Raw genomic sequence first — 13,572 nt, 5'->3', positions numbered from 1 at the left:
CATCCACCTATCTATGTATCATACCTAGGTATGAATGATATCTAGGGCAGGGACTTGCCACTTGGCCTGAAAGACAGAGATACAAAACCTTAGATTAAAGACTCAGAAATGCATGTGTTCTCATTAAAGAGAGAAGAAAGGAAGGTGACCACAGACAACCCAAACAGAGAGAGATTCTGCCTGGAATACACTGGAACTGTGGCCAGCTTTCTGGTGCTGACTACTCTTTTGTGCTTCTGAGGAGCATGGATTCATGTCTCTGTGCATAGTAGACACGTTCTAGCCTCCTGCACATGCTAGCTTAGCTTTAGATAATATTCTTTTCATTCTTTTTTTGTTTGTTTTAAATCCAAAATGGTAATTCAGTTTCCATTGGTCTTGGCAGAAGTCTTTCTTTTGGATGCTATTACAGAGGAGGTTTAACAAATTTATTTTGAGCGTTAGCCTTTCTTGTAAGAAAATAGCCACTTCTGCAGTTAACAGAAGTGCGTTAACAGCTCTGAAATTGGGCTCCGAATGAGAGGGGTACAGCACTAATGTCACATCTGGAAAAATGAGTGGATGACAATTGCTGCTTCCTTCTGGTGGGAGAGCCCGTGGACATTTGTTTAACAAGGGAAGTTGCTGTGACATCAAATGAATTGGGAGCAGAGAGCAGACTTCTAGGCATGTGAGTCACTCAGTTCCTGTTTTCCCTCTCTGGAGAGTTTAGAACATGTGGAATAGAAATCACCAGGACAATAACACACTGATTCTCCACTGGACTCTTTCACGTTTTCCAAACTCTGTGTGCCAAAACTTGGGAAAACAAAAATCCTACCGGAAGTTTGGGAAAGTTGAGAAGCACATTCATTGAAATAATTTCGAACGCACTATATCTCAAGAAGACCATGCATGAATATCATATGTAGCTGAAGTACGTTCTAGAAGGGTTTACAGTATTAGGTTTGCAGTTCACCATGGATTACTAGCTACCATTAACATTTGTGTTGCTATCTTTTATTTGGATTTGAAAAAGCATGTATGTTGAATCATAACCTTTAACATGTTTGCATTTTTCTTTATTTTGTGTGTACATCTGTATTTCTGCATCTGCATATGTGTGTGCAGTTTGGAGTTAGAGGGGAAAGTGCAGGATTATGTTCACTCCTCCCCCTGACAAGTCCTGGTGATCACACTCATTAGATTAAGCAGCAAAGGCCTTTGCCCGATCAGCCACCACGCTGACCCTCAAACATTACACGATTTAGTAGGTTGTTCTGTTGTCAAACTAGAAAAATCTGGAGCACGCTGTCTGACCTGATCATTTCCGCTTGGAAATGTTCTCTTTCCTTCCCGTGTCCATTGGAGAGATGACATTAAGATGGAAACAATTTGTGCAACCCACATGTACTGAGGTGTGGGGCCACTGTCGGGGCATGGGAAACCCAGGTCTTATCCCCAAGGAGAGCTCCTCTTCCTTCCTCAACCACCATCAACAGCTGGACTCAAGGGTTATTAAGAAGAAGAACAAATGGAGGATGTGAACTCAGAAGGATGATGGGGCAGAGGTTACTGGGAGAGATGGGGGGAGGGTAGGCAATGGTGACTGCTAGGTTCAAAACATAGTGTTTAAATGCACAAACGCTTCCAAAGCAGAGAAAGGATAAAATATATTATTGAAAATAAAAAAAAAACAAAAATGAACTAAAATAGTGGTAACAACATAGGTTCACTGAAGTCAGATATGTATATATTTGGGGTAGAAATCCAACCCTCTGCCCTTCCTTGAAGTTGAATTGTTATGTGCAACCTAAGAGCTGGCGGGGCTGGCAAGCTCTATGCTGGTATTTGCTGGTACAGCCATGGACAGTCATAGACATGGCACAGGATGCTGGCAAACCTCAAGGGTCCCTTGCTGAGGATGAGAATCCTCAGGGAAAGACTTGATTTCTCATCCGTCCAATGGTGGACGATTCATGGAAGAAGACAGTCATAAGAGACATCATTTTTGAAGAGTTTTTTTTCCAAATGAACGAGTTTTCCCAGGTGGTATAAAGTTATTACAAGGGCAAGTCGCTGATAATATCATAAGATAGCTGTTTTCAATATGTATAATATTCATTTTTGGATCTATTTAAATCTTAGAGCAGCTATACTCTCAGATACTAATTTCCACTATCATATTTTATTACTTTTGATAAGTGTCTATAGATCAGCATAGCTGGATGGTGTACTTTTGGGAACACTTGTTCTGATAAATGTTTTACAAAATGTGCTATTTTTCAAGACTTCTGATGAATGCTGTATACTATAAGAGATCATACGTGTTTAAAAAGATGACTGTAGTACTGTGATTTTTTTTAAAAAAAGAAATTTTTACATGTGTGATAAATTATGAATTAAGTTGTGATTTCTGGCATTTTCTTGCATCTATTATGGAAGAAGGGAATGAGAGCTGGGATGTACTCACGACTTGATGTGTGGTAAAGGAAATTACAAAAGGATTCGTGGTATCATACTACCTGCATGTCTGTGAAACTTCACACATTAGAAATTACAACTAAAAAGTAAAATAAAATGGCCCTCCACATCCATGAACTCTATTTTTACAGATTCAACTAACTGTGGAACCAAAAATATATGTAAGGTAGTTGTGTCTTCTAGAATATGTACAGAGAATTTAAAAAGAAACATCATTTCTTAAGCAATGCGATATCCACCACTGTTTTCATAGACTTTACATTGTATTAAGTATTATAAATTATCTAGAGATTATTTTAAGACATAGGAAAGATGTGCATAGGTAATATGAAAACTTCCCTTCCCTTTATATAAGCGACTACAGTATCCTCAGGTTTTGATATTTGTAAAGGGCTGAAACGAATCCCAGAACCTATTCTCTGAGAGATGATTTTAGATAAAACATGTATATTTATAAAGATTGTATAACGGAAGCAAGAGCAGAGAGGAGTGCCGGGAGAAGGTCAATTGTTTATCATAACACTCCCTAAACATACTGAATACTAGTATCTGCTTTGCAAGGAGCATCTATTAATATCTCTAGTGGTGCTTTGGGGATGGCTATGATGTACATATATAATAGAACCAATGTGTATCCATTGCACAACTGATCTTTTCAGGCTTTTAGAATATGCAGTCTTCTCTAGGTGTTGAAAACATTAAGGTAAAATATGCAAAAGTTAAAAAACTCTTATACTTACATTCTGATATGAGCAAGTAATTAACCTATCACCAGGTATTTGTTTATGTTATAATGCTAATTATCACAAAATGAAATGGAACAATAAAAACAGAAGGATGCATATTTTGAAGGACAAGAAGGAATAGTTTGAGTCTGAATCTTAGTTACAACATCAATTACAAATGTTCAGTAGCCAAACAAAAACTTCTGTATAAAAACCCCTTGAAGCTGGGCACGGTGGTGCCCAACTTTAATCCCAGCACTCGGGAGGCAGAAGCAGGGAGTTCTCTGTGAGTTCCAGAACAGCAAGAACCACATAGAGAGATTCTGCCTCAAAACAGCATCAACAAACAAACAAACAAACAAGTAAATAAGTATTCCTTGAATACTTTTACCAAGCTCAAAACTTTTATTCTCATTATTTTACCTTAAATTCCCATAAATTACAGGCATCTGCTAAAATGCCAATTATATATCTCCAACAGTCATTTCTCACTGTAGGAGAAGTAAATTAGGTAGCATTTTTATTATTCAAAATAAATTCCATAGTTACTGAATGAGATTTATGTTTTCACATAAAGTTGATCATGACTTTGCAGGTCTGAGAAACTGCATTCTGGAATCTAAATAAATGAAACATGCTAGTTACTTTATTTTTTTTATTTTTTGGTTTTTTGAGACAGGGTTTCTCTGTGGTTTTGGAGCCTGTCCTGGAACTAGCTCTTGTAGACCAGGCTGGTGCTAGTTACTTTAAAACAAATAAATTATGCACCCATTTTAGTTCTGCGTGTAGACAGAAGTGACTTGTGTCAGGGCTTGTAGGTGTCTTTCTTCTCAGAGACCAGCACGCTTTCGACTGTTGACTTTTAAGAGAATTCAAACAAGAGTCTTTGCCTCTATTACAATATACTGCCAAAGCTCGCATTAATTTCCAGGGATGCCCATTAATTTGATCAATGTTTTGTCATTTGTACCATTTGCACTGTCAAAACAACTTAACTCTATCTCACTGACATCTTTGACAGTTGCTTTAACTCTGGCAAGAGAAAAGTGCGTCTTATTTGCGTCAAAGAAAGTATTCCCGCCCATTTAAAGCCTGCACTAAGATGATAGGGGATACGGCGCTCAGGTTAAGACAAACAGTAGACAGCGGAAGACTATCACACAAAGGCTCACATTTTACTAGGAGGAAAGTTTACGAACCTGCATAATCTGTTCTTGCATAATGCCCATCTTCAGATTTAGTGGTTGTAGTTGTGTTATCTATTAAGAAATTAACAACAAGAGCCGGTTAACCATTTCCCACGTATCTATCAAATTTACGTTTCCCACAGTATCTTCATCTCTTCATTGCGGGTGAGCTCTGTTGTTTCCCTCACCACCACCAGCAATAACGGAACCTCAGTTGTGTTCTAGAGCACTCTGTATGGAGGCAGACTTCCAATGCACACGCATGGTTGTGAGAATAACAGAACAGAGTCTGCTTTCTGAAGTTTGGGACAGAACTGTAACTGAGATAGATACATTCAATAAAAGACAAACAAGTCCAAGCTCCCTAAGCCATTTCCTCTGAATAACAAAACCGAAAATGTGACTATATTCGGCTTTTAAGGAGGTACTTAATATATTTCTACTCTAAAAGGGGTGATTCAATTTAACTCCAATGTTCCTAATCCATTCTTAAATTCTTGACCAGACTTTCTCACTAGCTTTTGCCAGGAGAATGTCTGTGATCTTCTCAATGCTGACTCCTGCTCATGGCATTGTGACAGTACTGTCCCATTATACTGAAAAAGACATGCACTTTTGCTTATGGGCCCTCAAACACCTATGATCAACACAAATTCTACAGCTGACTACGCGATCCATCGTGAATCAGAACTGTCTTTCGGATAGGAAATAGCTCCCTAATAAGGAGCTATCTTCACTTTTTCATTTCTGCACAGAGACTAAAAACATTCTTTGAGATGAAATTTTGCTCCGAACAGTACCTTGACATCGACCCAGAGACATGACTTCAATTTTCTCCTGTTTCTGACATGATGCTTCTTTGATTTGACATGCATTATCATAAGACTTCCCGTCAGAAGCACAGAGGGGGTTGAAGTTGGTTTGAGAACAGTCAATGTTGCATACACACCTAAAGGAAGAGAGAAATAAGATGTAGGACATCAATAGTGGCATTACCACGATACAAATGGGAGAAGGGCTAGCTTGAACTAAATGCAACAGAATCAAATCGTCCTCTTGCAGAGAAGTTCTGGCAGTTTTCTGAGATGAAAATGTTAACACCGAACTAATAATAAATAATCCAGAGGACCTAGCAGTGAATAGGAAATAAACGTGCATAAATCTTGCCAGGTTGCTTAAAGAATTCAGACAAGGATACTGCAGCAGAACTGCTTTGGAAGTTGAGGGAACACACTGCTGTACTTCTTCATGGACTGGCTAAATGGTGGGAGTGCGGGGAAAAAAATGTCCCAAGGGTCAGTAAAACAGAAAGTAACCAAGCACATTATGTGGAATGCCATCAGAAGAGGTATTTCTCCGTCTAAAGGAGAATAGGCATGAAATGTAGCAAATGAGAACCTTTAGTAGCCCTCAACCCTTTGAGAGTGCCACGAAAACCCTCTGAGATGGAAGAGGCAGGCGTAGATAGCCTCTCAGAAAGCCCCACACCCTATAAACAGTATTTACACGGAATTGCATGGGATGCTCAGGTTTCACTCAACACATCCCAAGATCCCTTCCCAAGGTATACAACTTCTATTTTTAGCTCTTATTTTACATAATAAAGTGACACTTTCAAATTGGTCGCTGCTCATGGCTTCCACATATTTTTTTCCCCTTAGAGGCTAAAGAAACATCTGGTGAATTAAAGAAAATTTAGGTCGCCTAAACTGCAATCAAATATTGTAAAACAAACTTTATAAAATCATTTTCGCTGTTCTCTTAATTCTGTTTTATGATCTATTTTGTTTTGTTTTTGTTGTTTTTTTCAAGACAGGGTTTCTCTGTAGCTTTGGTGCCTGTCCCGGAACTAGCTCTTGTAGCCCAGGCTGGCCTCGAACTCTCAGAGATCTGCTTGCCTCTGCCTCCTGAGTGCTGGGATTAAAGGCGTGCGCCACCACCACCCGGCATTATGATCTACTTTGTTTTTTTGGGGGGGATATTGCAGTTTGGTTAAGAGCACTTGCTGCTCTGGTAGAGGACCCAGTGCCTACACAGTGATTCTGTCTCTCTCTCCCTCCTTCTTAGAGACAGGGTCTTGGGAAGTCCAGGCTGGCCTAGATATCACTGGATAGCCATGTCTCCAAATTTCGGATTCTCCTGTCTCTTCTTTTCAAGTGTGAAATTAGAGGCGTGTACCACCATTTCCCATTTTATGTGGTGTCATAATGAAATCAAGGGCTTGGTTGCATGGTGTAGGGATAAGTCCCGCCCCTTAGGGGGCGTGTTTGCCTCGGGCTAATGTTTGCCTATAAATTTGGCAAGCATGCTCCCAGCCACTGCTTCTGCTTTCCTGGTCTCCACAGGAACGATGGTTCTGTAAATCTATTTCTCCGTTAAAGCTATATATATATATTTTTACAATCTGTCTGCATTCGTTTACGCCGTTACAGCACGGGAAGAAAGAACGTTACCCAATGAACTGCTTTCCTAGTCATTTGTCCTTGGTTTTGTGGGAGCTGCCACCGAGACATGTTAAAGTGGCCTGGGGCCCGTGGAGTACGAGGAGGAAGAAAACCGAGAGAATTCTGAGGATCTAATGTCAATGTTTCCATTAGATTAGTAATCTCTGATTCTACAATCATTGCTTCCTGTATGTTGTCTATCTAAACCTGCGAGTTTCAGAAATGACCACAACAGGCAGGGTTCTAAGACCTTCCTCTGAATTTCTATTACGTTCTTCTTTTATAATGACCGAATTATCTTCATTTTTTTTGCTAAGTGTTTTAGGCATATCGGCTTTCAATAACTACATGTTGGTAAACAAATGTAACGAATGAGGTAAGTCCTTTATGCTTTCAAAGAAAGGTAGCCACTGTTACTATCTCCATCGAATAGGTAAGAAAATTGAGTCTTGAGGAAGCCACGTCGATTATAAGCAGAAGGGTATGATTTTTCCATTTGGGCAGCCTGACGCCAGAGGCTGCACCGTTCTGCAAATTGAAGTTCAAGGGGAATGAAGACAGATGCGCATTCATGTCATTACTGATAGAAGAGAGGCTTTGCATGTGCCGGGTTTAAAGCACAATGCTGCGTCTACCCCTGGGCTACTTATCACAATGCGTTGAGTTTATATTGACTTTTAATCTTTGTCTGACCAAGCAAGATCCAAACTCTTTGGAATATTGGCACCGATTGTTGACGGATGCTTTTGAGACATTGGGAGCCAATGCTAGGTGTCAGGATAAATCATAACAAATCTAATGCGGGTTGAATTAATCTTACAACTTAAAGCACCGGTTATTCAGCAAGTCATATATTTAAAACACCGTGAATAAGTTTGGCTAAATCTAAACATAAGCATTAATATAGTCACGTAACCCTGTGAAAACATAGAGGTCACTGGAATCAACTGAGCGCTCTCTGTCTCTGTCTCTGTCTCTCTCTCCGTGTGTGTGTAAAAGTTGGAGTGCTTTAGTGTCTTTCCAGAGTTTCTTCTTCAAAAATTTTAGAGGAGAACCTTGCAAATTTATATTCATGGCATAGTATGGCTTTGAGTCTTAACAAAAATGAACCCGACTGCGGGAGGCTCAGATCCACCTCATGGCAGCATATCCAGGGGCTAGCTGCGGTTCTGTAGTTTTATTTTGTATTTATATTCTTCTTTAGCCTTTTTGGGATCAAGGTATCCTATTTAGCTTTGAATTTCCAGTATACAGCACAGTGTGTTAGAGCAAATCTTCAAAAAACAAAACAAAACAAACCTTGTTGAATGAATTACAGAGGGAATGGCTAGATGGACCTGGAAGGAGGTCAAGAATACAATCATCGTGTTTGGATGCTAACCCTGATGAGAAAAATCCAGAGACGCGCTAAATTAAAAGGGCTGGAAACCAGAGAGGAAATGAGACCAGCGAGGGGGACCAGTAAAGGAAGGTAGGAATGGTGGTAAGTTCATACAGACCCAGCTTGCCGTGTGTAACATACCACTGCAACGAGCTTAGAAGAGCCTGCTAGCAATTCATGTAAGTAACCCCAAAGCACCACGTCCTTACATTTAATGGACTGTCCGTTATTCTAGCTGACCCAACCTGAGGCCGTCCCGCTTTTTCATCGATAAATGATGCAATTCCAATGTGAAGAACTTGCTCCTTCCTCCTCCATTTTCCTAGCTCAAGATTCCCGCTTCTAGGGAACGCGTGGTCCCAGTGCTTCTTCAGTTTTACCACTAGTCATAGCCAAACTGTCCCTGGACCTGGTGTTTGCGGTTCTGTCCCTAATACCTCGGTTTTGAGAGTGTTTATTGGCCAGAACTTGGAAAGGATAACCAGTGATAAACTAACGAAGCTGGACCGAACTGTGCTGTGGGACCCTCATGAAGCCACCGAGAAGGGTCCAGAAGAAGAACTCAGGATCCCACCCTCATTTGTCTTTCCACGAACGAAGACAAAAGAGTCTAAGTCTTCAGGGTCTCAGAGGCACAAGTGTCCACTTGAGACGGGAGGGGCTTTAACCAGCCCAACGCTGTTTATATCTTGTGATATTTGGGGATAGCTTGGTATTTGGCTATCGACAGAATGTGAAGACGGTAGCAGTTTGGCGGTTTATTGCTAGCTCCAAACCTGGAAAACATCTAAGGCTTTGGTAAGGTGGGAATTGTATAGGCTAACAGTGAAGTCACAGGTCCCTGGCTTTAGCAGCTTATGCAAACAAATCTCGTTTTTTACATTCTTTATACAAAAAGTGGAAGACACTCATTTTTTAAAAACAGAGACTCTCCCTCTTCACTGCTTTTAGCAAACAATTGCATTATTATTCATTCTGAGAGGAGTAACTAGCTAATTACAGCGTGTCACCAGCACTGTATGCAAGCCAGGGATTTGTAAGGCTGAGTCCTGCCTGCCTGCCTTTAAGGGCTTTTTGTTTTGTTTTCTCTTCTTTCCTTTTCTTCCCCCTTTTTTTCCCCCTCAGTATATCTCAGTCTCTTGACATTTTGACACTGCGATTACAGAGATCTCTTTTCGTCCAAGCTACAGAGAAAGGGGATCAGCCTTTACTGGAAAACAATCATTTCAGGAGGGTTTTTCAGTACAACTACCCTCCTCAAACAATGAACAGGGATGGAAAAACCTCGCTCCCTGAGTAACAGGGAAGAGGCAAAAGCCCACGCGATGCTCCAAGCCCAAAGCATAAGAAATAAAAGGTGGTACCTAAGATGACTGGCGTACATTTATCATCGACTCATGAATATTTGGGAGGTTCGACATTAATTTAGTCCGCTGCCTTACGAAAATGACCATCGTAAGGATGATCCGCAGTGAGTTAAATGGTCATTCTGTGTCTTTAGGAACGCCCGTCATCCGCCTAAGCGTGAGGAAGTAAACCCTGCCAAGGCGCAGATTACTTATTCATGCGTCTGGTTTGTGGCTGCTTTCTAATTTCACTAGATTCGGTTTCATCTATTAAACATGGCTGACACGTTGCTTTCTCAAGGTCCTTGGCTCCGTGACCGTCTAACGTTCCCAGGCCACTTTCAAAGGACCCAGTCATAGAGCGGGTAGTGAGGCCTTGTGGTTTGTTTCCCCCAAGCCGCTCTGTCTCCGGGGTTATGAAACAGATGCTCTCAGGCCTGGCCTGTAAAAGAGGCCAGCGCCTCTGTCTGTGCTCGCTGTAATGGATGGGCGCATTACGTTAATAACAGTAAAACAGCCTGTACCTCTCGTTGGAGACTCCTGTGATCCTTTAAACCCATTTGCCCATTAACTCTCACTTTTCCTTTTGATGGAACTTGATTATAAGTATTTTATCTGTGAAGAAACTTCTGAACGGCGGAAGGGGGAAAACGAGGAAAGGAATGTGAAAATGTTCTAGAAGAGTAAACCGTCTAAATGAAGGGCAGGAAAAATGTCAACCGAGATCAAACCCGGTAGGCCTGTCACAGTGCCACTTATGTGATGCTTTCCTCTTGTGGTCATGGCAACCCTTTAGTTTAAAACCTACAGAAAGGAGCAACATCCATGTCCATAATCATTACCCAGGATGCACTGGAATTTTAAAAGGTGGAAAGGTATATTTTACATTCCAACCACAGTTCCCTCTCCCTTTCCTCCTCCCCATCCTGCACCTCCCATCGACCTACCCCCATCTACTTCTCAGAAAGTGTAAGGCCAACCACAGGGAGTCAACAAAGCCAGGCAGATTCAGCTGAAGCATCAAGGCTGAGCAAGGCATCCCACCACACGGAAGGGAGTTTCAAAAAGTCAGCTCTTTCCCTAGGGATAGGTCCCACTGCCAGGGGTCCCACAAAGAGATCAGGCTACAAAACCGTGGCCCACTGACAGAGGGCCTGATTCTGTCCCTTGCAGGGTCCCCAGCTGTCGTTCTAGAGTCTGTGAGCTCTCACAAGTTAGAGTCAACTGTCTCTGTGGGTTGGCCGCCATGGCGTTGACACTCCTTGCTCATATAAACCTTCCTCCCTCTCTTCATCCAGACTCCCGTAGCTCAGCCTGGTGCTGTGGTGTGGCTCTCTGATCTGTTTTATGTACGTGGGTATTTTGCCGTGAATGTATGTCTGCGCACTGCATGCGTGCTTCACATGTACTGAGACGAGAGAAAAGGGTGTTGACTCCCCTGAGACTAGATTGACAGACAGACAGATTGACACATGGCGAGCTGCCATGTGGGTGCTAGGAACTGAAACTGGGACCTCTGGAAGAGCAGCCAGTGCTCTTAATTGCTGAGCCATCTCTCCAACACACACACACACACACACACACACACACACACACACACACACACACGTACATACATATATTTATGTATGTATACAATATGGAAAAGGCTTATTTACATAATTTTGTATGGAGATCAAGAGCCATAGAAGTTGCGATCCTACAGGGAAGTTCTTGGTATATTGTGACTCACTGATGAGACCAGGAAAATAGTCTGGATACTGAGCTGAAGAATCCCTCTCAGAGGAGCTGCCAGAACTTTCCCAAACAGAATCTCATGTTCAATATAAGGAATTATTGCCTAGAAAGAGATAGACGGCCACACATAGCCTGCTCAATGTCATGAAGTTCGGTAGAGCCTGTGATGAAAGCTTGGGATTTGGCATCAGGCCTGCCTCGTACGTAGGCCTGATTATCTGTTAGCAGCGTGGGATTAAACAAGTCGTTTAACTTCTTCAAGCGATGGGACAAGCGATGGGACAAGCGATGGGACAAGCGAGTGAACACAGCATTGTAGAGATTAAATAATGCATACATTCCTTACTAAAGGTTCTGAGAAATTATAATTTCACAACACACAGTTACCATCGTTGACTTTGCCTTCCTAAGCAGGACTCCTAAACCTGCACGCAGATCACTGTGGTGTAGAAGAGTTCAGAGGCCTGGGTAACTGGGCTGCAGCCCACAGGTTCTGACAGTTCTGGTATGAGATCCAGGAAACCAGATACGAGGCTACGGGCAGTTCCGGTGGGCGGCCTTGCAGTTCTGATTGGATGAGATATCCTCGTCTGTTTTTCCCGGCTACCCAGGCATCTCCCAAAGCCGATGTGTATAAGATTCAATGTGAGCTAGGGGTTCCCCAAGCAGCATTTGGAGCCAGAGACTCAAGTCATTCCAGTCCAAGACAGTGTGAGATCACCCCCCGAGTAATCTTAGCAACAACAGCTTCCATACAGCCTTTTCTTTCTTCTTTATCCCATCATAAAGGGTTTCGTCTTGTTTGGTATATACTACACAGCGAGAGACTTTGAACACATTTTCTCCATATGACAGACACATTCTCCAGATACTCAGGCACAGAGATGGGTGATTAAATAGTCTGATTCAAAAAAAAAAAACAAAATCATGGAGCATCTAGCAGAACTGGTTCTCCAAGTAAACCAAGATCAACCTCCGAGAAAGGAGAGAAAAGTGTCAGGAAGGGGCTAGGGCATTTCCCTGTGCCTGGCTCCTCGTTTTAACCTCATCCTCATCCTCAGCCTTCACACGACCGAGAGGAAGAGGCAGAAAGTGAAATGCCTAAGAAGATAGAGGTAGCAGTTAGATGGGGAAAGGGTGTGGGCAGAACGACTCAGGGAAGCAGGTACAAGGTGTGTGTGCCTTGTGTGCTGGAAGACTACGAGTCCATCTGTCTGATGGGAGTGAACTCTCTCCACCGAAAGGCGATGACAACAATCTAGACAGATTGAAAGGGAGCTTCATTCGGTCCCAAGGAGTGGCCTTCATCTTCTGGGCCAGGGTGAGCCCTGAAAGCTTTTCGAGCCCAGGGTGAGGAGAAGGTCATTGTGATCGAAGCTGGGCTTCCAAAGGATAATGATTACCAGACCACAATAGATTACAAGGCAGAGGCGCTAACAAGAAGGTACTGTGATGGAGAGGGACAAGGACAGAAAGCCGGGCAGTGATGCCATTTGTTATATAGAAGAAAGGGGTCAATCGATAGGCTGAGAGGGTCGCTGCTTAAGGCACAGCAGAGTGCCGTATTGAGGAACAAATATGACCACAATGTCCTTCCTGATCTATTCGCCCTGCTTTCTTTACCATCCTAGATTGCTATCAAAATTGGAAACTCAGAGGGACAGGCAGGTACAGAGAAGATCTTGACCTGCGTGACAAGATGGCTTTGTCCCCCCATGTCTTTGTCATGGTGACAAAGAAAAAAAAAACAAAAACAAAAACCAAGTTCTACTATAATTGTAACATCGGAAAAACACTCATAACTATGTAAGATTCATTTATTCTACACTCAGCATGACTCTTGGGAAAAGGCTGAAACAAAACCTAGTGGCAACTGGCACTTAATCAATGACAATGCGTTAGGGTCAAGGGTGGGTCTCGTCGTAGGAAGCCTTCCCAGACCCCTCCTCCACGGGTAAGATCGAGCTAGAGCAAAAGTTAGCTCTCCGTCTGTTGTCATGGTTTACAGTCACACCCTCTTCTAGATTATTATTTTTCCATTCCAAAGCAGCTGCATTTACATCTTAAAATAATCAAAGTAAACAATTCCTCTTTCCTCATGTACATTTTTAAAAATATCTTGGAGCAAAATGCTTCATTAGCATCGGGTGCGTGCTCTTACCCATCAAGCCAGAAAAACATTTCAAAACCAGAGGTGACCTGACCAAGGAAGTGAAAGATCTATTTGACAAGAACTTTAAGTCTTTGAAGAAAGAAATTGAAGAGGACACCAGAAAATGGAAGGACCTC

The 13,572-nt window shown here is 42.1% G+C and overlaps 1 protein-coding gene across 3 annotated transcripts in view; it reads right to left on the bottom strand.

Annotated features, from left to right (window-relative positions):
* Tmeff2 (transmembrane protein with EGF like and two follistatin like domains 2) overlaps positions 1-13,572 on the bottom strand; it is a 275,486-nt gene that overhangs the window by 70,105 nt on the left and 191,809 nt on the right. For all 3 annotated transcript variants that reach the window (XM_013353485.2, XM_013353484.2, XM_005366363.2), the window contains exons 6-7: positions 5,176-5,324; positions 4,388-4,447 (exon numbers count right to left, since the gene is read on the bottom strand). In XM_013353485.2, the coding sequence (XP_013208939.1) occupies positions 4,388-4,447; positions 5,176-5,324 (209 nt within the window). The remainder of the gene's footprint in view (positions 1-4,387; positions 4,448-5,175; positions 5,325-13,572) is intronic.

This window comes from Microtus ochrogaster, unplaced genomic scaffold (assembly GCF_000317375.1).
Source record: "Microtus ochrogaster isolate Prairie Vole_2 unplaced genomic scaffold, MicOch1.0 UNK8, whole genome shotgun sequence".
Classification (NCBI taxonomy): domain Eukaryota; kingdom Metazoa; phylum Chordata; class Mammalia; order Rodentia; family Cricetidae; genus Microtus; species Microtus ochrogaster.
This window is presented reverse-complemented; position numbering and strand designations above follow the sequence as displayed.